This window comes from Chiloscyllium punctatum, chromosome 12 (assembly GCF_047496795.1).
Source record: "Chiloscyllium punctatum isolate Juve2018m chromosome 12, sChiPun1.3, whole genome shotgun sequence".
Lineage (NCBI taxonomy): Eukaryota > Metazoa > Chordata > Chondrichthyes > Orectolobiformes > Hemiscylliidae > Chiloscyllium > Chiloscyllium punctatum.
In genome coordinates, this window is record NC_092750.1 from 75,696,397 (window position 1) to 75,722,183 (window position 25,787).

Here is a 25,787-nt window from a genome sequence, read left to right on the forward strand (position 1 = left end):
TTAAATTAAACAAATACAAATAATTTTTGAAATATATATACAGAATATATATTTGAGACCTGTTTGAACAAGTTTGAGAACAACTTGATGTTGAGAACAAGTTTGAGACCTGTTTTTAATTCATAAATCCACACCAATGACACTTTGATCCATAGGCATTTAATAACTTCTGTTCTGGACAGAACGTTTTGAGGCACTAAGATGGGTTTACAATTCCATTTGAACAGTGTTTAAAATTGGCAGGATGAGTTGATCAGATAGTTTGCCATGATGCTAGTAGAGATGAGATTTTAAGTTTAAGGAGAGATTGGAAGAATTAGGACTAATCTCCTTGGAATAGAAACAATTAAAATGTGATCTGATAGAGGTGTTAAAGATGTGGATACAGTAAATAAGGGCTTTCTAAAAAATGCTTTCTAATCAACCTCTTTAGAGATGTTATAACAGCCTCTGGAGCAGATAGGACTTGAATCCAGACCTCCTAGTCCAGAGGTAATCGCACTGCCAATGCAAAATAAAAGCCTTTAAATAATGGCTGTTCTGTCTGCCAGTTGAATAGGTCACCACAGGCTGTAGGTTCAAACCATTGGCCAAGATGAGACATTTTTCAGTCTAAGTGTTGTTGCGATTGAATGGTATATATGGAAAGCTGGTGGAAACTGATTTTTTAACTGGTTTTCAAAAAGGAGTTGAAACAGAATGAGGCATTTATAGGCTTACGAAATTAAGCAGGGATATGGTAATAAGCATGACTGCTCTTTTGAAGGGTGAACACAGGTTCAACAAACTTCCTATTGTGAAATAAAACAAAGATTTGCAGATGCTGAAAATCTGAACCTGAAACTGCTGGTAAAACCCAGCAGATCTAGCAACATCTGTGGAGAGAAAGTAGCGATAACATTTTGATGACTCTTCATCTGAACTGATAACAGCTAGGAAATCCTGGTATTTATGCTGAAGACCGGGGTGAGTGGTGTGATGGGAGAGAGAAATGAGCAGATAGATGGAGGTGGAACCCAGAGGGAAAGAGATATGAAAGCAGTGGGTAAACAAGGACCAGGGCAGAAGATGTGATTTGGAGATGCCGATGTTGGATAGGGTGTACAAAGTTAAAAATCACACAACACCAGGTTATAGTCACTACCACCTGATTAAGGAGTGTCGCTCCGAAAGCTCGTGTGCTTCTAATTAAACCTGTTGGACTATAACCTGGTGTTGTGTGATTTTTAGCAGGGCAGACGAGACAGTGTATAAGTGATGATGGTTTGGCTGTGCTAAAAGCAACCAGTGACAAAACAGGACTGGGTGTGGCGTGTGTGTGTTTAAAAAAAAAAAATTGGAAGGATGAAATCAGACTCTAAAGTTATTGAACTTGATGTTGAATCCTGTAGGCTGCAAAGTTCCAAAGCAGAAAATTAGATGTTGTTCTTTGAGCTTGCACTAAGGCTCACTAGAACATTGGAGCAGTCCCAAGATAGAAATGCTGATATGGGAACACAGTGGTGTCTTTAATAGCAGGCAACTGGAAGCTCAAAAAGTCATTTTTATGGATAGACATTGGTGACTGCTTTGCAGAACATCTATGTCTGCATTTTGTCTCCCCAGTGTAGAGGATACCACATTGTGAGCAGTGAATACAGTAGATTAGATTGAATGAAGTACAGATAGATCACTGCTTCACCTGAAAGGTTTCCCTGTGGGCTTGGATGGTGAGCAGAAAGAAGGTAAATGGGTGGGTGTTACACCTTGTGCAATTGCATGGCGAGGTGCTGTGGGGGGTGTAGCATGGTGGTTGGGAGTGGAAGAAGAATGGACCAGGCTGTCCCAGAGGGAATAGTCCCTGTAGTAGGCTAACAAGGGAGGGATGGGGAATATATCCCTGATTGTGGCATCCTGCTGGAGATGGCAGAAATGGTGGCTTACATTCCTTTGGATGTGGTTGCTGATGAGATAGTAAGTGAGGACTGGGGCAACCCTATTGCTGTTATGGGAAGAAAAGGAAGGGGAGAGGGCAGAAGTGTGGGTGATAGGCAGACATAACTAAGGACTCTGATGATCACGGTAGCAGGGAATGCTGAGAAAGAAGGTTGACATTTCTGAGGCCCTACTGCAGCAGGCAGCATCATCAGAACAGACACGATGGAGAAAGTTGGAGATTTGAATGGAGTTTTTATAAGAAACAGTGTGAGGATGTGTAGTCCAGGTAACTGAGTAAGATAGTGGGTTTGTAGATTAGATTAGATTACTTACAGTGTGGAAACAGGCCCTTCGGCCCAACAAATCCACACCGACCCTCTGAAGAGCAACCCACCCAGACCCATTCCCCTACATTTACCCCTTCACCGAACACTATAGGCAATTTAGCATGGCCAATTCACCTGACCTGCACATCTTTGGACTGTGGGAGGAAACCGGAGCACCTGGAGGAAACTCACGCAGACAGCTCCCTGGTCTATACCCAGAAATGAAAACAGAGATTTTGAAGAAAGGAAGGGAGGAGTCAGAAATGGACCTGGTGAAGATAAGAGCTGGCTGGAAATTGGAAGAAAATTTGATAATGTTTTCTGGTTCAGAATGAGTGAGAGAAACAGAATTGATGGTTTCATCGATGTACCAGAGAAAGTTGTTGTGGGGTAGATGGTGCCGAGTAAGATTGGAACAAGGAATGTTTCATGTAGGTCACAAAGACAGGTATAACTGGGGCCCATGTGTGTACCCGTGGCCATGCCTTTGACCTGAAGAAATTGAAAGGTGTTAAAGGAGTTTTTGTTCAAAGTGAGGTCAAGTTCAGCCAGGCAGAAGTGAGTGGTGGTGAGTGGGGATGGTTCAGCCCTTTTTTTCCAGATAGAGGCAGAAACCCCTGAGACCATCCTGATAGGGGGGTGGATGTGTGGAGGGATTTGATCTCTGTGGTGAAGAGGAGGCAGCTGGAGCCTGCAAATGTGAAACTCTGATACAGATATAGTGTCACAAGAAGTCCGGATGTAAGTGGGGAGGGAGTAGACAAGAGGAGAAAAAACATTGAGTCTCCTGCTCTCAAGCCTATTATCACATTACATGGGTTGGTCTCAGCACAGAGTACCAACAGTCACTTATTCAGCTTCTCTTCTGTCCTGTCCTGCCATCCATTTTGCCCTTACTTACCTACCTATCTCACATCTCTCTCTCTGCGCTTCATCTCCACCTATCGACTCACCTCTCCCTTCTACCCCTTCACCCTTCTCCCACAACCTTGTCTTCAGCATAAATACCAGGTTTTCCCAGCTGCTGAAGAGTCACCAGATGAAAATCTTTAACTCTGCTGACTTTGACCAACAATTTCTGTTTCCACTCCTATTGTGAAATATATTTTCATGATTCAGGTGTGAGAAAGGTACTAAAAGAAAAGCTTTATAAACTTAGCTGTATCCATGAAATCAGACAGTCAAAACAACATGAATCCTGTCTGATTTCTTTTGGACTGGAGCGATTTTTTAAAATGAGTTCTGTGTACTAACTCAACATCACTTTAGACCTATTCAGTTCTGGCTGTTGTGGTGGTTGGTAGTGTATTTGCCCCAGAACCAGGAGACCCAGGTAAAAGTCCCGTCTACTCCAGAGATGTGTCATAATATTTCTGAACAGGTTGTTTAAAATATCTAAATCTATTCAGCATAATAGTGTGTTTCGATTATGTAAATAGTAATACATGTTGTGTAATAATGTATAACTCTCAAACTATCTCAGTATTATTATACATTATGGTTTGCAGTTGTGGCATGAAGGGGCAATGAAGAATAATAGCATGGTTTTCTTTTAACAGCTGACCATGCCCACCCCGATGCCTGAGTACTTGAATGTCCATTACATCTGTGAATCTGCCTCCAGACTTCTCTTCCTGTCCATGCACTGGGCCAGATCGATTCCAGCATTCCAGGCTCTAGGGTAAGCCTTGTACTTCACTCATCCTGATGCCAGAGAACTGTACTGTTATTTAAAAAAAAAAGAATGAAATGATTGTTTGACTAAGTACCACCAGCAAAAATAACTTTAGGTGGAAAACTGTTGGGAGAAACTCAAAGGGACAGCATTAATCTGCATTTGGAAAAGTACAGATTAATCAGCCATAGATTTGTAAAGACTAATTTGATTGAATTTTTTAAGGTGGGGAGAGAGGTACTGCAATTGATGTAATCACAAGGATTTTATCAATATCTTTTACTTTGTCTCACATGGCAGTCTGTTTGCAAATTAAAACCCATGGGAATCAAAGGAAAATGCCAAGTTGGATCTAAAATTGCCTGAGTGATAGGATGTAAAGGATGAGTGTTTTTAGTGCTGGACAATTGTTTCGCCACCCCAAACTGAGGGATTGATACTGGGACCCTCACTATTCGTGGTATATATCAGTGATTAAGAAGTTTCATGGTAATAGAAAAATTAGTCATGCTTAGAATGAGGAAGAAAAGTTTAGTTGGCAGGAATGTATAAATGGGTAAAAACAAGGACTGCAGATGCTGGAAACCAGAGTCTAGATTAGAGTGGTGCTGGAAAAGGCAGCATCCGAGGAGCAGGAAAATTGTCATTTCAGGCAAAAGCCCTTCATCAGGAAAGTATAAGCGATGTTGTGGTTCTGTCCGTCGAGCTGGGAATTTGTCTTGCAAACGTTTCGTCCCCTGTCTAGGTGACATCCTCAATGCTTGGGAGCCTCCTGTGAAGCGCTTCTGTGCTGTTTCCTCCGGCATTTATAGTGGCCTGTCTCTGCCGCTCCCGGTTGTCAGTTCGAGCTGTCCGCTGTAGTGGCCGGTGTATTGGGTCTAGGTCGATGTGTTTGTTGATAGAGTCTGTGGATAGAGACTGTGCATTTAGGCAAAGAAGTAGACAAAAAGTACTTAAATAATTTGGAGGAAGGTGTAGGTTGCCTGGTAAGCAAGTTTGCCGATGACACAAGGTTTGGCGGACTAGCACATAGTGAAGGGGACTGTCAGAGAATACAGAATATAGATAGGTTGGAGAGTTAGGCAGAGAAATAGCAGATGAAGTTCAATCCAGACAAATGCAAGGTGGGCGGCACGGTGGCACAGTGGTTAGCACTGCTGCCTCACAGCGCCAGAGATCCGGGTTCATTTCCCGCCTCAGGCAACTAACTGTGTGGAGTTTGCACGTTCTCCCCGTGTCTGCGTGGGTTTCCTCCGGGTGCTCCGGTTTCCTCCCACAGTCCAAAGATGTGCAGGTCAGGTGAATTGGCCATGCTAAATTGCCCGTAGTGTTAGGTAAGGGGTAAAGGTAGGGGTATGGGTGGGTTGCGCTTCGGCGGGGCGGTGTGGACTTGTTGGGCTGAAGGGCCTGTTTCCACACTGTAAGTAATCTAATCTAATCTAAAAAAAAAATTCCCAGCTCGACGAACAGAACCACAACAACGAGCACCCGAGCTACAAATCTTCTCCCAAACTTTGAAGTATTAGCGATTTTGTCATTGGGCTGAAAAATGAAACTTAGTTCTGATGGATATGAGGTAATACATTTGAGAGTGCATTTAGGCAAAGAAATAGACAAAAAGTACTTAAATAATTTGGAGGAAGGTGTAGGTTGCCTGGTAAGCAAGTTTGCCGATGACACAAGGTTTGGCGGACTAGCACATAGTGAAGGGGACTGTCAGAGAATACAGAATATAGATAGGTTGGAGAGTTAGGCAGAGAAATAGCAGATGAAGTTCAATCCAGACAAATGCAAGGTGGTGCATTTTGTAAGATTCAATTCAAGAGCGAACTGTAAGTAAATGGAAAATCCCTGGGCAAAATTGATGTACAGAGTGATCTGGGTGTTCAGGTCCATTGTTCCCTGAAGGTGGCAATGCAGATGAATAGAGTGGTCAAGAAGGCATATATGGCATGCTTTGCTTCATTGGATGGGGTATTAAGTACATGAGTTGGCAGGTCATGTTACAGTATAAGACATAGATTTGGCCTCATTTGGAATAATGCGGACAGTTCTGTCACCACGTTACCAAAAGGATGTGGATACTTTGGAGCGGATGTAGAGAGGGTGCTTAGCTATGAAGAGAGGTTGAGTAGTTTAGGATTATTTTCATGAGAAAGACAGAGGTTGAGGGGGGACCTGATTGAGGTCTACAAAATCATGAGACGTGTAGAGAGTTTGGATAGCAAGAAGCTTTTCCCCAGAGTGGGGGGGACTACATGAGTTCAAAGTGAGAGGGGAAAAGTTTAAGGGAGCTATGCATGGAAAGCTTTTTACACAGAGGGTAGTGGGTACCTGGAACAGTTGCCAGCGGAAGTGGTAGAGGCGGGAATGATAATGTCACTTAAGAGGTATCTAGACAGTTACATGAATGGGCAGGGAGCAAAGGAATACAGACCCTTAGAAAATAGGTGGCAGTTTAGATAGAGGATCTGGATCGGCACAGGCTTGGAGGGCTGAAGTACTGTAATTTTCTTTGTTCTTTGTTCTAAGACCGATAAATAATGGGAACAGAGGGACCTAACCTTATCTCCACAGAAGATATCTCTTGAAGATAGCAGGCCAAATCGTAATGTTTAACAAAGCATAAGGATCCTTCCGTCTATTTATGTACATATTGACTACATCAGGTGATGTGTGGATAGTGTAAGAAAATGGTGTTGCAAGAGGAAACATATCATTTCATTGGAGGCAGTTCAGAGATGATTCACTAGAATGACCCCCTGATATAGAGAAGGATGTCTTAGGAGCAGTGGTTAAAAAGGTTGGGACTCCATTCACTGGAGGTTATAGAAATGAGAGGTGATCTCAATCAAACATATAGAATTATTAAGGGGTTTGACAGGGTAAGTGCTAGGAGGATATTCCCCTCATCAGACAGTTTAGGATGAAAGGGCATAGTGTCAGAATAAAGGGTGTCAATTTAAGACTGAGATGAGGAGGAATTTCTTCACCGAAGGTTTAGAGTTGTAGGAACTTCTTACCATGAGAGCTTGTGTATACTTAAGGCTGCAACAGATAGATTATTGATCAGAAGGAATATAAAAGGTTATGGGGAAAGACAGGAAAGTGGATGTGTGTAATGTCAGATCTGTCATGATCCTACTGAATGGCAGAGTAGGCTCAAGGGGCCAAATAGCATACTTGTTACTATTTCATATGCTGTTATGCTCTTACAGGGAATCTAATTGAATAGCAGTGCAGGTTTGAAAGGCTGAATGGTCTTCTCCTGCTCCTGTTTCTTATGTTCTTGTAACCTTAACAAAGTTCTTGAAGCATCTTATGGGAATTTTATTTGGCAAAGCAATGAACTGCATGCTTCCTGAAAAAGGAAATTAAAGCATCACATGATGAGAACTTAGAAATTAAAATGGTCTTTTCCCAAAGATGGGAAATTTCAAGACTAGGGGGCATATTTTTAAGGTGAGAGCAGAAAGATTTAAAAAAGATATGAGGGGCAATGTTTTACACAGAGGGTTGTTTGCGTGTAGAATGAACTTCTGAGGAAGCGGTGGGTACAATTTCAACTTTTAAAAGATATTTGGATAAGTAAGTGAATAGGAAAGGTTTGGAGGGATATGGGCCAAAAGGGCAGGCAGGTCGGACTAGTTTAGTTTTGGATTATGTACAGCATAGTGTAAGGGTCTGAAGGGTCTGGTTCTGTGCTGTATGACTCTTACTATGATCCTGAATCTAAAGAGGATTAGGACAGTTCAGATGTGTGGTGGAAAATGTCATCATGGACCTTTTGGTGCAAACATTTGTCACAACTATCAGCTATGTCCACCATGTGGTTAGTGATACAGCTCACCTAGATAACTTTAAATCTTAATGATTCAAATTAAAGCAGACTAATAGTCAAGCTTTTGTTTAAACAGGAATAATAGGTGTCAGGGAACTTCTCCAGTCGTTGGAGTCATACCTAACACATAGGAAGGTGGTTTGTGGTTGTTCGAGCTCAGGGATCTCAGCTCCATGATTTCTTTGCAGGAATTCCTCAGGGTAGTGTCCTAGAGCCAACTATCTTCAATTGCTTCATCAATGACCTGCCCTCCATTATAAGGTTGGAAGTGGGAGCGTTCGCATGAAACGTGAGGGTAGATAGGAAGGGAAAGGAAGCAGATTGAAGGAAGAAAGAAAACATGAGGGTAAGAAGATAAAGCAAAGATCTAATGGATTGGATAAAGCAAGATGCTTTCCTTTATGTTGAGTCCAAGAAATGGAGAATAACCTCCATGGAGAAATCAAGCGCCATGTTGTACATGGGTGAAGTCCGGAATAAGGTCTTCACACAAAGCTTTATCAATTGCTCAGTCTATCCGTTCTGATTCCCAATAAATTGTCTCCTACAGTCCCATAACGTAATCTTTTAACTCGCGTTCTTCCCTATCCCTCTGCTGTTCATTCCTATTGCCATATCACAATTCAATCTACACTCTGAATGGGTGGCGTGGTGGCTCAGTGGTTAGCACTGCTGCTTCACAGCGCCAGGGACCTGCGTTTGATTCCAGCCTCGGGCAACTGTCTGTGCGGCGTGCGCACATTCTCCCCGTGTCTATGTGGGTTTCCTCCGGGTACTCGGATTTCTTTCCACAGTCCAAAGATGTGCAGGTTTAGGTGAGTTGGCCATGCTAAATTGCCCATGACATTCAGGGGTGTGTAGGTTAGGTGCATTAGTCAGGAGTAAATGCAGAGTAATAGGATAGGGGAACCGGTCTGGGTGGGTTACTCTTTGGAAGGTCGGTGGCAAATTACCTGTTTCCACGCTGTAGGGATTCTATGAATCCTTACCCCTCTGTCACCCACTGACATTTACTGCCAATTTCATTCATTGTCTCCTAAACTTGTAGGAGGTGGTACATTAATATCACTGGACTGGAAACCCAAATCCCCAGGCTAATGTACTGGGGACTTGGGTTAAAATCCCACCATTGGAAATCTGGAAGTCTGCTTCTGACAAACTGTTGAGATCTCCTGAAGGTCTGTCTTTTGGGGATCAGGACTTCAACATTGGAGTAATCACAAATCCTGGCCCACACCCTATTGGGAAGTCAAACCTGACATGAATTTTTAACTGACCAGTGACCAGAGAATACCATGGCTTTTTAAAATAAGGATGGTGGGTGCACTCTCGAAGTTAGAGGACCAACAGGAGAGGCTGTGAAACACCGAAAGCAGTGCAGCTTCCATTTGGAAGAGAAGCAGAGAGAGGATCATCAATCGGGGCACTGAGTATAGAGGTTAGGAAGTTATGTTACAGCTGTATAGGATGTAGGTAAGGCTGCGTTGGAGTGTTGTGTTTAGTTTTGGTCACCTTGTTACAGGAAGGATGTTATTAAACTGGGAAGAGTGCAGAAGAAATTTTAAACAAACACACTGTGTTCTCAGTGTTTGTTTAAAACATTTGGTGTGAAAAATGGCCACAGCTGCATAACCATCATTTAGGAAGGTCAGTCCCTTCACAGAGAGGCCAGTAGCTCCTGCTCTGAGCAAGTAGCCAAGATCATTAATCATTTAATTATCATAACAAGCTACTCAATGCATTTTACACATTACGTACACCCACACAGCAGAACAAAGATCATATCCCTGGTATCAAAATAGATTAGGTTAGGGAGAAAATTGAAGAGCCCCGAGCATAAATACTTTTATCATCTACAATAAAAGGGTGAAGTGCTGGAGGACTGCAGGGTGGCTGACGTGTGTTTTTTTAAATAAAAGATGTAATGAGAAGTATGGGAACTTGTGAATCTGACATTGGTGATGGGTAAGTTGTTGAAGGTGATTCTAAAAGAGGATTTACATGTATTTGGAGAGGCAAGAAATGCTTAGAGATCGTCAGCACGGTTTTGTGCAAAGGAGATCATGTTTCACAAACTTGATTGAGGTTTTGGAGGAAGTAACCAAAAAGATTGATGAGGGCAGTATATTGTTTACTTGGACTTTAGTAAAGCCTTTCATAAGGTTCTGCATGGTAGAACAACCTAGTAAAGTTAGATCACATGGGATCCCGGATGAGCTTGCTTTTTGGATACAAAGTTGGCATAACAGGAGGATACAGAGGGTTGTTTTTCTGACTGGAGGCCAGTGACCAGCAGTGTTCCATGGGTATCAGTACTGGGTCCACTTCTGTTTGTCATTTTTAATTGATTTGGATGAGAATAAAGAAGGCATGTTTAGTAAGTTTGTGGATTATACCAAAATTTGGGGGTATAGTGGTTAGAAAACCTTTTCCACTAAGACTTCTTTGGATTTCTTTGATGAAATGACCTGGAAGGTTGATGAGGACAGGGTTGTGGGTGGGGGGTATGGTGGGCAGACGTAGTCTGTATGGATTTCAGTGAGGCTTTGATCAGGTTACATACAGTAGGTTGCTTTGTAAGGTTAGACCACATGGAATCCAACGCGAGCTGAGAAATTGGATAAAAAATTGGCTTGATGGTAGAAAGCACGGGGAAATAATGGAAGGATGCTTGTCGGACTGGAGACCTGTGATGGGCGGAATGCCTCATGGATCAGTGCTGGGCCCATTTGGATGAGAATGTACAAGGCATGATCACTACGTTTGCTGCTGACACTAAAATAGGCAGTATTGTGGACAGTGAGGCAGGCTATCAGAAATTGCAGCAGGACCTTGATCAGCTGGGGAAGTGGGCCGAGAAATGGCAAATGGAGTTTAATATAGATAAATGTGAGGTCTTGCATTTTGGAAAGTCAATCAAGGTAAGAGTTTCACGGTGAATGGTAGGGCCTTAAAGAGTGTAGTGGAGCAGAGGGATCTTGGAGTTCAGGTTCACAGTTCTCTGGAAGTGGAGTCACAGGTAGAAAGGACAATGAAGAAGGTTTTTGACACACTAGCCTTCATCAGTCAGGCCACTGAGTATAGAGGTTGGGAAGTTATGTTACAGCTGTATAGGATGTTGGTGAGGCTTGGAGTATTGTGTTTAGTTTTGGTCACCTTGTTATAGGAAGGATGTTATTAAACTGGGAAGAGTGCAGAAGAAATTTACAAGGATATTGCCAGGACTCAAGGGTCAGAGCTATAGGGAGAGATTGCACAATCTTTTAAGCTTAGGAGTCTGACAGGGAAACTTGTAGAAGTATACCAGATCATGAGAGGTATGGATAGGGTGACTGCACTGTTTTTTTTTCCCCATGGTTGAGAAATCGAGGACCAGAAGGCATCTGTTTAAGGTTAGAGGGGAAAGAATAAAAGGGAACCAGAGGGACAACTTTTTTTCCATAGGGTGGTACGGATATGCGGATATACGGATATGGTACGAGTTGCCAGTGGAAGTGGTTGCGGCGGGTACATTAACAACATTTAAAAAGCATTTGGACAAATACATGGATAGGAAAGGATTAGAATGATATGGGGTAAATGCAGGGAAATGGGATTAGCATGGGCATACATTTTAGTCGGCATGGACCAGTTTGGATCCAAGGAGCAGGAGAATCGATGTTTCGGGCATAAGCCCTTCTTCAGCCCTTCCTGAAGAAGGGCTTATGCCCGAAATGTTGATTCTCCTGCTCCTTGGATGCTGCCTGATCTGCTGCGCTTTTCCAGCAACACATTTTTTAGCTCTGATCTCCAGCCTCTGCATTCCTCACTTCCTCCATGGACCAATTTGGGTCAAAGGGCTTGTATCCGTGCTGTAGGACTCTGACACACAAAAAAAATCTTGATCAATTGGGTCAATGGACCAAAGAGTGGCAAATGGAGTTTAATCTGAATAAGTGTGAGGTATTGTACTTTGGTAAAACAAACAAGGGCAGGATTTATACAACTAATGGTTGGGCCCTGGGTAGTGTCATAGAACAGAGACCTAGGGGTTCGGGTACATAATTCTTTGAAATTTGCGTCATCGGTAGACAGGATGGTTAAGAAGGCATTTAGCATGTTGCTTTTATTGCCTTTGAGTGTAAGAGTTGGGATGTCATATTGAGGTTGTATAGAACATTGGTGAGGCCTCTTCTAGTGTGTGGTTCTGGTCGACCTGTTAAAGGAAGGATATTTTTAAACTGGAGAGGGTTCAGAAAGAGTTACCAAGACCATGCTGGGAATGGCGCGTTTGATTTATAAAACTGAACCGGAAAAGCTCTTAACTTTTCACTGGAGACTAAGAGGTTGAGGGGTGACCTCCTTGAGGTTTATAAAATTCTGAGGGGCATAGATAAAATGAGGTCTTTTCCCTAAAACTAGGGAGCATATTTATTAAAGTCTGAGGAGAAAGAATTAAACAGGCATGAGGGGCAATCTTTTTACACAGTTTGTCTGTGGAATGAACTGCCAGAAAAAGTCGTAGAGATTTACAGATGAAACAGACAGTTTGGTCCAACTCATTTATACTGAGCAGATATCCTAAATTAATCTCATCCCAATTGCCAGCACTTGGCCCTTATCCCTCTAAACTATTCCTATTCCCAGCCTCTACCACTTTCTCTGGCAGCATATTCCATACATGGACCACTCTTTGTGCGAATGAGTTGTCCCTTAGGTTCCTTTTAAATCCTTCCTCTCTCACCCAAACCCTATGCCTTCTAGTTCTGGACTCTTCCCATCCCAGGGAAATTATTTTTTCTATTTACCCTATCCATGTCCCTCATGATTTTGTAGTCACCCCTCAGCCTCTGATGCTTCAGAGAAAACACTCCAGCCTATTCTGCCTTTCCTTATCAGCTGATGAATGCAGATAAACTTACAAAGTTTAAAAGGCATAACTTAACTTGAAGTTCAGTAGAGGCCTGAAGTTCAGCAAAGGCCAAACCATGGGCTTCAGGAAAGGCAATAAACTGATGTGGAAAGAATTCTGTGATGAAAGCACTACCCTGAAAATGATACAATGAAATTATTAGATTTTCTTGGGTTGGTGTTCAAGATTTCAGCCAAATCCAGTCCGTGGCCATCAAGATCTTAGTCTTGGAGTTGGAAATTTAGATGCCACCAGTGCAATAGTAGCTGCAAACACTTTAGATGGTAGCATTTCTACTCAAAGTATCATGTCTGAGAGAAAATCGGTTACAACCAGAGAGCTTAAAAGAAGAGAAAAAAAATGTTCCATTGGCAACATCCTTGTAAATCTTTTCTGAACCCTTTCAAATTTCTCAACATCTTCCTGAGAGGAAGGAGACCAGAATTGCACGCAGTATTCCAACAGTGGCTTGATCAATGTCCTGTACAGCCGCAACATGACCTCCCAACTCCTGTACTCAATAAGCTGACCAATAAAGGAAAGCATACCAAACACCACCTTCACTATCCTATCTACCTGCGACTCCCCTTTCAAGGAGCTATGAACCTGCACTCCAAGGTCTCTTTGTTCAGCAACACACCATTAAGTGTATAAGTCTTGCTAAGATTTGCTTTCCCAAAATGCAGCACCTCGCATTTATCTGAATTAAACTCAATAGACAAAGTATGTTCCCTGCTGTTGGGGAGTCCAGAACTAGAGGGCATAGGTTCAGGGTGAGAGGAGAAAGACATAAAAGAGACCGAAGGTGCACCTTTTTCATGCAGAGGGTGGTACATATGTAGAATGAGCTGCCAGAGGCTGGTACAATTACAACATTTAAAAGGCATTTGGATGGGTATATGTATAGGAAGTGTTTGGAGGGATATGGGCTGGGTGCTGGTAGGTGGGACTAGCTTGGGTTGGGATATCTGATCGGCATGGACGGGTTGGACCGAAGGGTCTGTTTCCATGCTGTACATCTCTAGTAACTATATTGTGTGCAGTTTTGGTCGCCATACTATAGGAAGGATGTGGAGGCACTGGAACGGGTGCAGAGGAGGTTTACCAGGATGTTGCCTGGTATGATAGGAAGATCCTATGAGGAAAGGCTGAGGCACTTGGGGTTGTTTTCATTGGAGAAAAGAAGGTTTAGGGGTGACTTGATAGAGGTGTACAGGATAAATAGGGGTTTAGATAGGGTTGACAGTGAGAACCTTTTTCCACGTATGGAGTCAGCTATTACAAGGGGGCATAGCTTTACATTAAGGGGGGGTAGATATAGGACTGATGTTAGGGGTAGGTTCTTTACTCAGCGAGTTGTAAGTTCATGGAATGCCCTGCCAGTATCATTGGTGGACTCTCCCGCTTTATGGGTATTTAAACGGGCATTGGATAGGCATATGGAGGATAGTAGGTTAGGTGGGCTTTGATCGGCGCAACATCAAGGGTCAAAGGGCCTGTACTGCGCTGTATTCTTCTATGTTCTATGTTCTATGACTCTATGTCATAGTTAGGATTGTAGTAAAGATAAGGCTAGTTCAGGTACTGGGAAATCCTTAAGTGGTGCATGTGATAGATTTGGGAAAGGAAATTGATGAAGGTGTTAAGCAGGAAAATTAAGAATTGTCCTCAGTAAAAGATCAAGGAAAACAGTAAATAGAATTTGAGAATAATAAGGCTGAAGATGTAATTTCAGTGCCTACAGTACAAAGCCAAATCTTCACAACTTACTTTTAGCATTGCTGAATTGTTGAATGCTCAGAAATCCAGAAGTCGCATTCCCTTCTGCAAAACCACTGTGAAACAAACTAGTTATTTGTTACTGGTTATTCGAATAACAGTATTCTAGTGTGAGGTAAAGTTAGTACTACAGGAACACACTATAATACATCAACCATGACTTTATTAAATAGCAGAACAAGCTAGAGGAATTGAATGTTTTAATGTCCATTTTGCTATTTGTAATTAATAGTAATTGGAGAGAATTAAGTTTTGCTGTACAAAGCCAAAGAAATGACAGTTAAACTAGGCTGAGTTACTTGCAGTACAGATCAATAAGAGTACACCTGACAGCAAGGAAGAGCTGAGAAAGCACAAAGTGATTGAGCAAAGACGACCAAATTGTACAATTAGGCTTCAGTACAAGATCAAAATTTATAAGTCAGTAGATAATGCAGGTGCTCTCTTAAGATTTCCAATGAAGGCTGATACATTTTTAGCTACTGACATACCTCCGAATCAGTTTACAGAAATGATATGCCTATGTCTGGTGGAGATATTATTGGAGAAGGGGTATTTTGCTCAGTAAATTGCTCAATGAACAACTGACCTAAAAATTGAGGAGTTTCTAACACATAGAAATGAACTGAATGTAAATCAAAGCTGTGTCCTATTGTAAGGTTTAAGAGTCATTATAAGGTTTAGAGAGAATCTGTTAGAGGAATTTCCCTAAGAGCACATGGAGATATTTATAATAAAAGGTATTTTTGCTATGCAGATGTAGACAGCAACATTGCAGAGCAGTTTGAAATATTTTTAGTAAGAACAATCATATTGTGATATTACCACACTATCATATAGTGCTGCAGAAAGAAGTGGACACATAGTTAAGAGTTTCTTGCAGAAGGAGATTTGACACCACTTCCACAAGCATCCACTCACTCTACCACCAATGCTCAGCAGCAGCAATGTGTGCCATCTACAAGAAGCACAGCAGAAATTCACCAAAGGTCCCTGCAAAGCACCTTCCAAACCTATGACCAATTCCATCTACAAGGATAAGGACAGCAGATACATGGGAACACCACCAAGTCTTCCAAGTCACTTATCATTCTGACTTGGAAAGATGTTGTAATTCCTTCAGTGAAGCTGGGTAAAATCCTGGAATTCCCTCCCTAACACCATTGTGAGTTAACCTAGAGCACATGGACAGCAGTAGTTCAAGAGATAGTGAACCACCACTACCTTCTCAAGGGCAACTAGGAGTGGGCAATATATGCTGACCCAGACAGCGACATCCAAGACCCACAAATGAATTTTTGAAAAAGTACTCCTTGAGTATTAAGCTAGGTTATTATTTTCATGTTTCTCCTTGTCACAGGCTGGACAATTTTCTGTTCTCTTGTAAAATCTTGCCACAGTTCACAAAAGGTTTCCCTTACAAGTAATATTCAAACACACTTCTAGGGCAAGGTTTAGTTTGCTTAAGTCTGACAATAATAGCAAAGTAAGATAAACGCAAGTATAAATGAAGTGAAGATGAATCATGACACATCAAGCGTAAAACGTAGATTCATGCTGATCAGAAGATCCTGGTGATAAGAAAGATTGGATTGGATGATTGCCGATTTTTGTAAAAATACCAGATGCATCTACATATCATGTGAAGATTGAAGAAAGACTGTCAGTGTCATGGAAATCATTTGTTTGAAAGAGGAAATTTTGACAAGGAAAGCATGATAATTCTACCATCATCCAAATTCTTTCTATGGCCCAATGTGAAAGTCAAAAATATGCAGAACATCCTTGTAAATCTTTTCTGAAACCTTTTAAGTTTCACAATATCTTGTCTATAGCTGGGAGACTGAAATTTAATGCAGTATTTTAAAAGTAGCTGAACCACTGTCCTGTACAGCTGCAATATGACCTCCCAGTTCCTATGTTGAATGCACTGACCACAAAGGCAAGTGTATCAAATGCCCTCACTACCTTGTCTACCTGCGACTTCACTTTTAAGGAACTGTGAACTGCACTCCATGGTCTGTTTGCTCAGCAACACTCTCCAGGACCTTACCATTAAGTGTATGTCCTAGTTTGCCTTGCCAAAATGCAGCACCTCATACTAATCTAAATTAAACTCCATCTGCCACTCCTGTCGCCTTCAGATCAAGGTACTCTGAGGTAACTTTTGTTGTCCATTATACCACCAATTTTGATTCATCTGCAAACTTGCTAACCATATCTTCTACATTCACAAGCAAATAATGTATATAAATGACAAAAAGCAGTGGACCTAGCACAGTTCCTTGTGGCACATCACTGGTCACTAGTAGAATAAAACAATAAACCATCTTTTCTTTAAACAAAGCTGAAAGCAGCTCATGGGAGTTTGCTGTGAGAATGTGAATGTGCAGAATTTTAATTTGAATGTGTTGTGTATTTCAGTCAGGATTGTAACACCAGCCTGGTGCGAGCCTGCTGGAATGAGCTGTTCACTTTGGCCTTGGCACAGTGTTCTCAGGTCATGAATCTCTCTACTATCCTCACTGCGATTGTAAACCACCTGCAGAGTGGCCTGCAGCAAGGTGAGTGCAAGTGCTGTCAGAACCAATTTACGAGAGCACTTCCTGAGCTCAGTCTGTCAGATGACGGCCTGAATTGACCATGCTATATTTATTATGCTATATTCTGACCTGGAGTATTGTAGCCGAGAGTTGTTTTTTTTAGCCACGATTTATGTGGCGTCCAGGGTCAGAGGAAGCCCAGGTATGTGAACTCGAAGTATTTATGTCTGCCTGTCTTAAGCAAGGGTATGTCCTGAACAAAATCCAGTTCTAACACATATAGCTTCATCAGTCATTCACAAAGGTCCCCAGTCACACCTACATTTTTCCATCCTGCAAATCTTGGATGCTGGACTCCAGTGGGAGTGTATAATATTGGGGACCAGATGCTAGACCCAGAGCTGCCAAGTATCTGGAGTTTGAGATGATAGGTAGAGGAAGAGGCTGTAATTGAGGAGGAGTGAATGATGCAGGGGAGTGAAAACAGAGACATTAAGATTATGAAGAAAATAAAAGGAAACAGAAAATGTTTGTTGTAGAGAGAAGAGAGATGGTTGGAGAGAGTGAAACTGGGTTTGTCAGGGAGAGATAGCTGGAGAGGAGGGCAAAGGTATTGGGAAGGGAGACACTCAGCAAGAGAGAGAGAATTGGGTTAAGAAAAGAAGAGTAAGTGCCAGGTTGAAGAAAGAAAGGGAATTGAAGGAGGTTTTGGGAGAAACAGACACTGAGTTCTTGGGAGAGAGATAGAAAGAGGGGATGTTTCCATGTGCAGGTAAACAAGTAATTCATTAACTTTCATTGTCCAAGTTATTACAAATTTTTCAGTCTTTATTTATGCCTTCCTGTACCTAAACTGAAGCACAGCATTTTGTATTATATATGTGCACGTACTTCCCTAAAGGAAATGTTTAAAATGGGAAAAAGCATTTGTGGACATTGTCTGCTCTAACTAATAAAGTATAAACTTCATCTGATGCTACCTTTCATCAAGAGGTGTTGCAAGCATTAGCACCCATCTGTCAACTCGAAGTCAATGGTTTTCTTTTTGAATATATTTTATATATGTTAGCTACTGGTCTGACACTGACCTTGACATTAATGCCCTTTTTATTAATTGTCTTTGGTAAAAGGACGCTGATCTAAAAGGTAAGCTTATTTTTTCACTCCCTCTCTACAGAGGCTTCAATCTACCTGACTGAGTAGTTTGAGTGTTTTTTTTAAAATGTTAGACTTTTAGCATCATAAGCATACAGATTTTGGAGTAATTCCATTTTTGTTAAATCTGATGTTAGATTGATGGGGGAGCCTGTATATCCCATGCATCTTGTTTTGGAGGAACTTAGGGAAGATCAGGTGATCAAGCAAATTGGGAATAAAAATGCTAATTTTACAGGCAAGGCATTACTTAATTGGGAACAGTGCAGGGACAACCATATGTCAGTCAAGCAAACACAGGGGTGAAAGGAGTTGGTGAAAGTTAGACTAAAAGGGCAGCAGAGAGCTTCAGCTAAACAGTACTGAATGTTGAACAGGCCAGGAGAGCTTTTGTATAGCTGAGGCTAGAGGTAACAAAGGTATTGAGGGTTTTAGCAACTGATGAGCTGAGTTGGAATGGATAGTTGTGTTGTACCTGAGCTGGAAGTAGATGATCTTAGTAATGGAGGGGACATAGAATCATAGAGATGTACAGCACGAAAATAGACTCTTTGGTCTGGCGCATCCATGCCGACCAGATATCACAACCTAATCTACTCCCATTTGCAAGCACTTGGCCCTTATTCCTCTAAATCCTTCCAATTCATATATCCATCCAGATGCCTTTTGAATGTTGTTATTGTACCAGCCTCCATCACTTGCTCTGCCAGCGCATTCCATGCATGCACCACTCTCTGTATAAAAAAGTTTCCCATTAGGTCTCTTTTATATCTTTCCCCTCTCACTCTAAACCAATGCCCTCTAGTTCTGGACTCCCCCACCCCAGGGAAAAGACTCTATTTATCCTATCCATGCCCCTCATGATTTTATAATCCTCTGTAAGGTCACTCTTCAGCCTCTGACGCTTCAAAGAAAACAGCCCCAGCCTATTCAACCTCTCCATATAACTCAGATCCTTGTAATCTTTTCTGAACCCTTTCAAGTTTCACAACATCCTTCCGAAAGGAAGGGGACTAGACTTGCACACAATATTTGAAAAGTGGCCTCAATAACGTCCTGAACATGACCTCCCAACACTTGTATTCCATGCTCTGACCAATAAAGGAAAGCATACCAAACGACTTCTTCACAATCCTGTCTACCTGTGACTCTACTTTCAAGGAGCTATGAACCTGCACTCCAAGGCCTCTTCGTTCAGCAACACTCTCTACGACCTTACCATTAAGTATATAGATTCTGCTAAGATTTGCTTTCTGAAAATGCAGCACCTCGCATTTATCTAAATTAAACTCCATCTGCCACTTCTCAGTCCATTGGCCCATCTGGTCAAGATCCAGTTGTACTCTAAGGTGACCTCCTTCTCTGTCCACTACACCTCCAATTTTGGTGTCATCAGCAAACTTACTAACTGTACCTCTTATGCTCGCAACCAAATCATTTTGTATAAATGATGAAAAGTAGAGGACCCAGCACTGATCCTTGTGGCACTCCACTGGTCACAGGCCTCCAGTCTGAAAAACAACCCTCCCACCGCCACCCTCTGTCTTCTACCTTCAAGCCAGTTCTGTATCCAAATGGCTAGTTCTCCCTGTATTCCGTGAGATCAAACCTTGCTAACCAATATCCCATGATGAACCTTGTCGAACACCTTACTGAAGTCCATATAGATCACATTCAATGCTCTGTCCTCATCAATCCTCTTTGTAACTTCTTCCAAAAACTCAATCAAGTTTGTGAGACATGATTTCCCACGCACAAAGCCATGTTGACTATATCAGTCTTTGCCTTTCCAAATACATGTACATCCTGTCCCTCAGGATTCCCTCCAACAATTTGCCCACCACCGACGTCAGGCTCACTGGTCTGTAGTTCCCTGGCTTGTCCTTTCCACACTTCTTAAACAGTGGCACCACGTTAGCCAACCTCCAGTCTTCCGGCACGTCACCTGTGACTATCGATGATACAAATATCTCAGCAAGAGGCCCAGCAATCACTTGTCTAGCTTCCCACAGAGATTTAGGGTATTCCTGATCAGGTCCTGAGGATTTATCCACTTTTATGCATTTCAAGACATCCAGCACTTCCTCCTCTGTAATATGGATATTTTCAAGATTTCACCATCTATTTCCCTCCATTCTATATCTTCCATGTCATTTTCCACAGTAAACGTTGATACAAAATGCTCGTTTTGTGTGTCTCCCATCTCCTGTGGCTGCACACAAAGGCTGCCTTGCTGATCTTTGAGGGGCCCTATTCTCTCCCTAGTTACCATTTGACCTTAAATGTATCTGTAAAAACCCTTTGGATTCTCCTTAACTCTTTTTGCCAAAGCTATCTCATGTCCCCATTGCCCTCCTGGTTTCCCTCTTAAGTATACTCCTACTGCCTTTATACTCTTCTAAGGATTCACTCGATCTATCCTGTCTATATCTGACATATGCTTCCTTCTTTTCCTTAAACAAACTCTCAATTTCTCTAGTCATCCAGCATTCCCTACACCTACCAGCCTTTCCTTTCATCCTAACGGATCCTGTCTCTGGACTCTCGTTATTTCATTTCTGAAGGCTTCCCATTGTCCAGCCGTCCCTTTACCTATGAACACCTGCCCCCAATCAGCTTTTGAAAGTTCTTGCCTAGTACCGTCAAAATTAGCCTTCCTCCAACTTTGAACTTCAACTTTTAGATCTGGTCTATCCTTTTCCATCATTATTTTAAAACTAATGCAATTATAGACATATGATCAGAAACTCCACTGGGGTCAGATATGACACATGACTGTGTCAGCCTTGTGGTGAGTTATGGAGTTGGTAGCTCTGGAGTGGATTTTTTCAGAACAACCCAGGGACATTGGCTTTGATCTTCTGAATGTTTAACTGGAGAATATTTTGCTCGTTTAATATTAGATGTCGGAGAAGTAGTCTGATAACTTAGAGACAGTGGGGGACTTGTGGGAGCTGGAACTTGGTGTCTTCCAGTGTACATAGAGTCATAGTTGTACAGCACAGAAACAGGCCCTTCAGCCAACCACCAAATACCCAATTACACTAATCCCATTTACCTGCACTTGGTCCACAGCCTACTATGCCCTGGCATAAGTACTCATCCAGATGCTTTTTAAATGTGGTGAGAGCACCTGCCTCCACCTCCCTCTCAGGCAACCCATTCCATATCTCCAAAACCCTTTGGGTGAAAAAAGTATTTTTCATATCTACACTAAGCCATTTACTCATCACCTATGCCCTCTGGTCTTAGACATGTTGCCCGTAGGCAAGAGATTCTCATGGGTGTCTGTTACACCTATGCTTCTCATAATTTTGTATACCTCACTCAAACCCATCCCTTAGCCTTCTGTGCTCCAAGGAAAGCAAACCCAGCTTAGCTAGTGTCTCAGCATAACTGAGACTTTTCACTCCAGGTAACATCCTGGTGAATCTCCAGCACAATCTCATTCTTACTATAATGTGGTGGTCACAGCTACACACAGTACTCCAGCTGTGGCCTAGAATCCTTCCAGGGTGAAAATAGGCCATTTGGCCCAACAAGTCCACCCTGACCCTTTGAAGAGTAACCCACCCAGACCCATTCCCCTACCGAATTGCTATATATTTCTCTTGACCAAAGTACTTAACCTACATATCCATGAACACTGTGGGCAGTTTAGCATGGCCAAATCACTTAACCTGCATATATTTGGACTGAGGGAGGAAACTGGAGTACCCGGAGGAAACCCATGCAGACAATGAGGAGAATGTGCAAACTCCACACAGACAGTTGCCTGAGGCTGGAATCAAACTTGGGTTCCTGGTGCTGTGAGGCAGCAGTGCTAACCACTGAGCCACCATGCCGTCCTCAGTTCTATACAGCTCCGATGTAACTGGGATTCACTTAGTGTTAGAGATCTAGATGGAGGAGAATTTGTAAGGAGCACCCAGGAGGGTTTTATTGAGCAGTATGTAAACAGTCATCCTTGGGAAGGGGCCATTCTTGACCTGCAGTTGTGGAATGAGCCTGGCCAGGCGGTTGAAGTTTCAGTAGGGGATTACTTTGGGAGTAGTGCTCACAATTCTGTAAGTTTTAGAAGATGCATGGAGAAAGACGAGAGTGGTCCTAAAGGAAGAGTGCTAAACTGGGGGAAGGCCAAGTACAGCAAAATCTGGCAGGAGCTGGGGAATATCGATTGGGAATAGGTGTTTGAGGGTAAATCCACATTTGATATGTGTGAGACCTTTAAAGAGAGGTTGGTTAAAGTGCAGGACAGACATGTCCCTGTGAAAATGAGGGATAGGAATGGCAAGATTAGGGAACCATGGATGACAGGTGAAATTGTGAGACTAGCTAAGAAGAAGAAGGAAGCATACATAAGGTCTAGGCAACTGAAAACATGTAGCTTTGGAAGAATATTGAGAAAGTAGGACCAATCTGAAACGAGGAATTAAGAGAACTTAAAGGGGTCATGAAATTTCTTAGGCAAACGCAAGGAAAATCCCAAAGCCTTTTATTTGTTTCTAAGGAGCAAGACGGTAACTAGAAAAAGGGTTGGCCCACTCAAGGACAAAGGCGGAATGTTAGCACAGAGTGGGAGAAAATGGGTGAGATTCTTAATGAATATATTGCATTGGTATTCGCAGAGGAAGGGGACGTGACAGATGTTGAGTTTAGGGATAGATGTTTGATAACTCTAGGTCGGGTCGGCATAAAGAGGGATGTAGTGTTGGGTATTCTAAAAGTCATGAAGGTGGACAAGTCCCCATGTCGGATAGGATCTATCCCAGGTCACTGAGCGTAGCGAGAGAGGAAACAGCTGGGGCCTTAATGGATATTTTTGCAACATGCTTGAACATGGGTGAGGTCCCGGAGGACTGGAGAATTGCTAATGTTGAGCCCTTGTTTAAGAAGGGTAACAGGGATGATCCAGGTAATTAAAGACCAGTGAGCCTGATGTCAGTGGTATGGAAGCTCTGGAGAAGATACTGAGGGAAATGGTCTATTTACATTTGAAAGGAAATGGGCTTATCAGTGACAAGCAATATGGTTTTGTGCAGGGAAGGTCATGTCTTACCAACTTGATAGAATTCTTTGAGGAAATGACAAAGTTGATTGATGAGGGAAGGACTTCAGTAAGGTGTTTGATAAGATTCTCATGGTAGGCTGATGGAGAAGTGAAGTCCTGTGAGGTCCAGGGTGTACTAGCTAGATGAATAGAGAGCTAGCTGGGCAGCAGGAGTCAGTAGTAGTGGAAGGGAGTTTCTCAAAATGGAGAACTGTGACCAGTGGTGTCCCACAGGGATCCGCGCTGGGACCACTGTTGTACGTGATATACATAAATGATCTGGAGGAAAGTATAGGTGGTCTGATTAGCAAGTTTGCAGACAACATTAAGATTGGTGGAGTGGCAGGTAGTGAAGGGGACTGTCAAGAATGCAGCAGAATATAGATAGATTGGAGAGTTGGGCAGAGAAATGGCAGATGGAGTTCAATCCGGGCAAATGCAAGATGATGCATTTTGAAAGATTCAGTTAAAGAGTAAAGTGTACAGTAAATGGAAAAGCCCTGGGGAAAATTGATGTACAGAGATATCTGGGTGTTCAAGTCAGTTACCCCCGAAGGTGGCAATGCAGATCGATAGAGTGGTCAAGGCGGCATACGGCATGCTTTTCTTCATCGGATGGGGTATTAAGTACAAGAGTTGGCAGGTCTTGTTACAGTTGTATAGGACTTTGGTTCGGCCTCATTTGAAATACTGTGTATAGTTCTGGTCGCCACATTACCAAAAGGATGTGAATGCTTTGGAGAGGGTGCAGAGGAGTTTCACCAGAATGTTGCCTGTTATGGAGGGTGCTAGCTATGAAGAGAGATTGGCTGGATTAGGATTATTTTCATGAGAAAGATGGAGGTTGAGTGAGGACCTGATTGAGGTTTACAAAATCATGAGAGGTATAGACAGGGTGGATAGCAAGGAGCTTTTTCTCAGACTGGGGGACTCGATTACTAGGGATCACGAGTAGGTGAGAAGGGCAAAGTTTAAGGGAGATACGCATGGAAAGTTCTTTACGACGAGGGTGGTGGGTGCCTGGAACACGTTGCCAGCGGAGGTGGTAGAGACAGGCACGATAGCATCATTTAAGATGTATCTAGACATACGTGAATGGGCAAGGAGCAGAGCGATACAGATCCTCAGAAAATAGGTGACAGGTTTAGATAGAGGATCTGGATCGGCACAAGCTTGGAGGACTGAAGGGCCTGTTTCTGTGTTGTAATTTTCTTTGTTCTTGTTCTTTGTAACCTCCCTGACTTTATAATCTGGGCCATGACTGATAAAGGTAAGAGTCCCTTCTGCTTCTGAACTGTCCTATTAATTTGTCTGCCACTTTAAGGCATCTGTGGACACCATCCTAAGAACCCTCTGTTCCTCGAAGCTTCCTAGTGTCCTGCCATCTTCTGTAAACTTCACCTCATCCAGAAATACCAACTTGTTCCAAGTCCCATTCACCCATCAGTGCAGTGCTCACTGGTGTATAGCAGCTTCCAGTTAACCACTGCCCTTATTTTAAAATTCTCATCCTTGTTTTCAAATCCCTTTCTACTTCTGAGATATATGTGTTCCTCCATTCCAGCTTTTGAGCATTTCTGATTTCAATATCTCCACCATTGGTAGCCGTGCCTATATCTGCTGAGGTCCTAAACTGTGAATTCCCTCTGTAAATCTTTGCATCTGTCTCTCCTCACTTGAAAGTTCTTTAAAACCTATTTGACCAAGCTTTTGGTCAGTAGTCCTAAAATTCCCTCTCGTAGCCCTTGAATTTAGGTGGGACACTGTATAGGAGCTATGGAAATGCAGTGTTATTGTTAAAGATGCCAAGCTGCTCCGTGCTTTTAATGGTGGCATGAAGCAGCCGTGGCTTTTTTGAAAATGGCTTTTGTTATCCAGAGACAAGCCACTGGTGGTGAGCAAGAAATGGAACTGACCATTTCCTCCTCGTGGAATTTTGTGAGGCAGCAAGAGTATTCCCACTCCTTTCTGAGAAAAGTAGTGGAAAAGTGAACCGTCACTTCTGTGGAGCAGAGCTTGCGTGTACTATCACCATCTGTCAGGAAATTGAGTACAAAATGTATCTTGGCATTCCTGATTTCCCAGTCTGTCTCCTTAATCTATATGTACATTAACAGAGGTCAAACCTGAGGCATTATTTGAAGCTGGTTTTCTGCTTTAATGACTGTTGACAATTTTGTTTAATCTGCAGGTTACTCCAGTGTGGAGTCAGGTTCCCCAGACAATGTGGTGACCTCATTGGAGGATCCCAATGAGAGGAAGCAGACAGAGGGACGTTCAGGGGCTATTACAGGTACCTGACATCTGATGGAGCCTCACATTCCACCCCCAGCTCCCTGCATTCTGATTTCAATTCAATCTTCACCTAGTCATGTTTTTACTGTGCTCATTTATAATGATAACTAATGTCTCTGCTTGTTGTGAGGGACTGACCATTAACTTCAGACTGCAGTACATTTAGACCCAGAATATATCCTGAGTGTGGAGATTAAATCTCCAATTTCATTATAAAACACCATAGAGTTTTAGTCCCTTCATATAAGGGAAGATAAACTGACACTGGTCGCAGTCCAGAAAAGGTTCCACTAGGTTAACATAGGGGAATGGATG

General features: G+C 42.5%; 1 protein-coding gene across 6 annotated transcripts in view; it reads left to right on the plus strand.

The window, feature by feature from the left end:
• Nucleotides 1-25,787, plus strand: part of LOC140483948 (nuclear receptor subfamily 2 group C member 2-like) — a 226,292-nt gene that overhangs the window by 126,620 nt on the left and 73,885 nt on the right. For all 6 annotated transcript variants that reach the window (XM_072582812.1, XM_072582814.1, XM_072582815.1 and 3 more), the window contains 3 exons: nucleotides 3,803-3,924; nucleotides 16,854-16,993; nucleotides 25,369-25,470. In XM_072582812.1, the coding sequence (XP_072438913.1) occupies nucleotides 3,803-3,924; nucleotides 16,854-16,993; nucleotides 25,369-25,470 (364 nt within the window). The remainder of the gene's footprint in view (nucleotides 1-3,802; nucleotides 3,925-16,853; nucleotides 16,994-25,368; nucleotides 25,471-25,787) is intronic.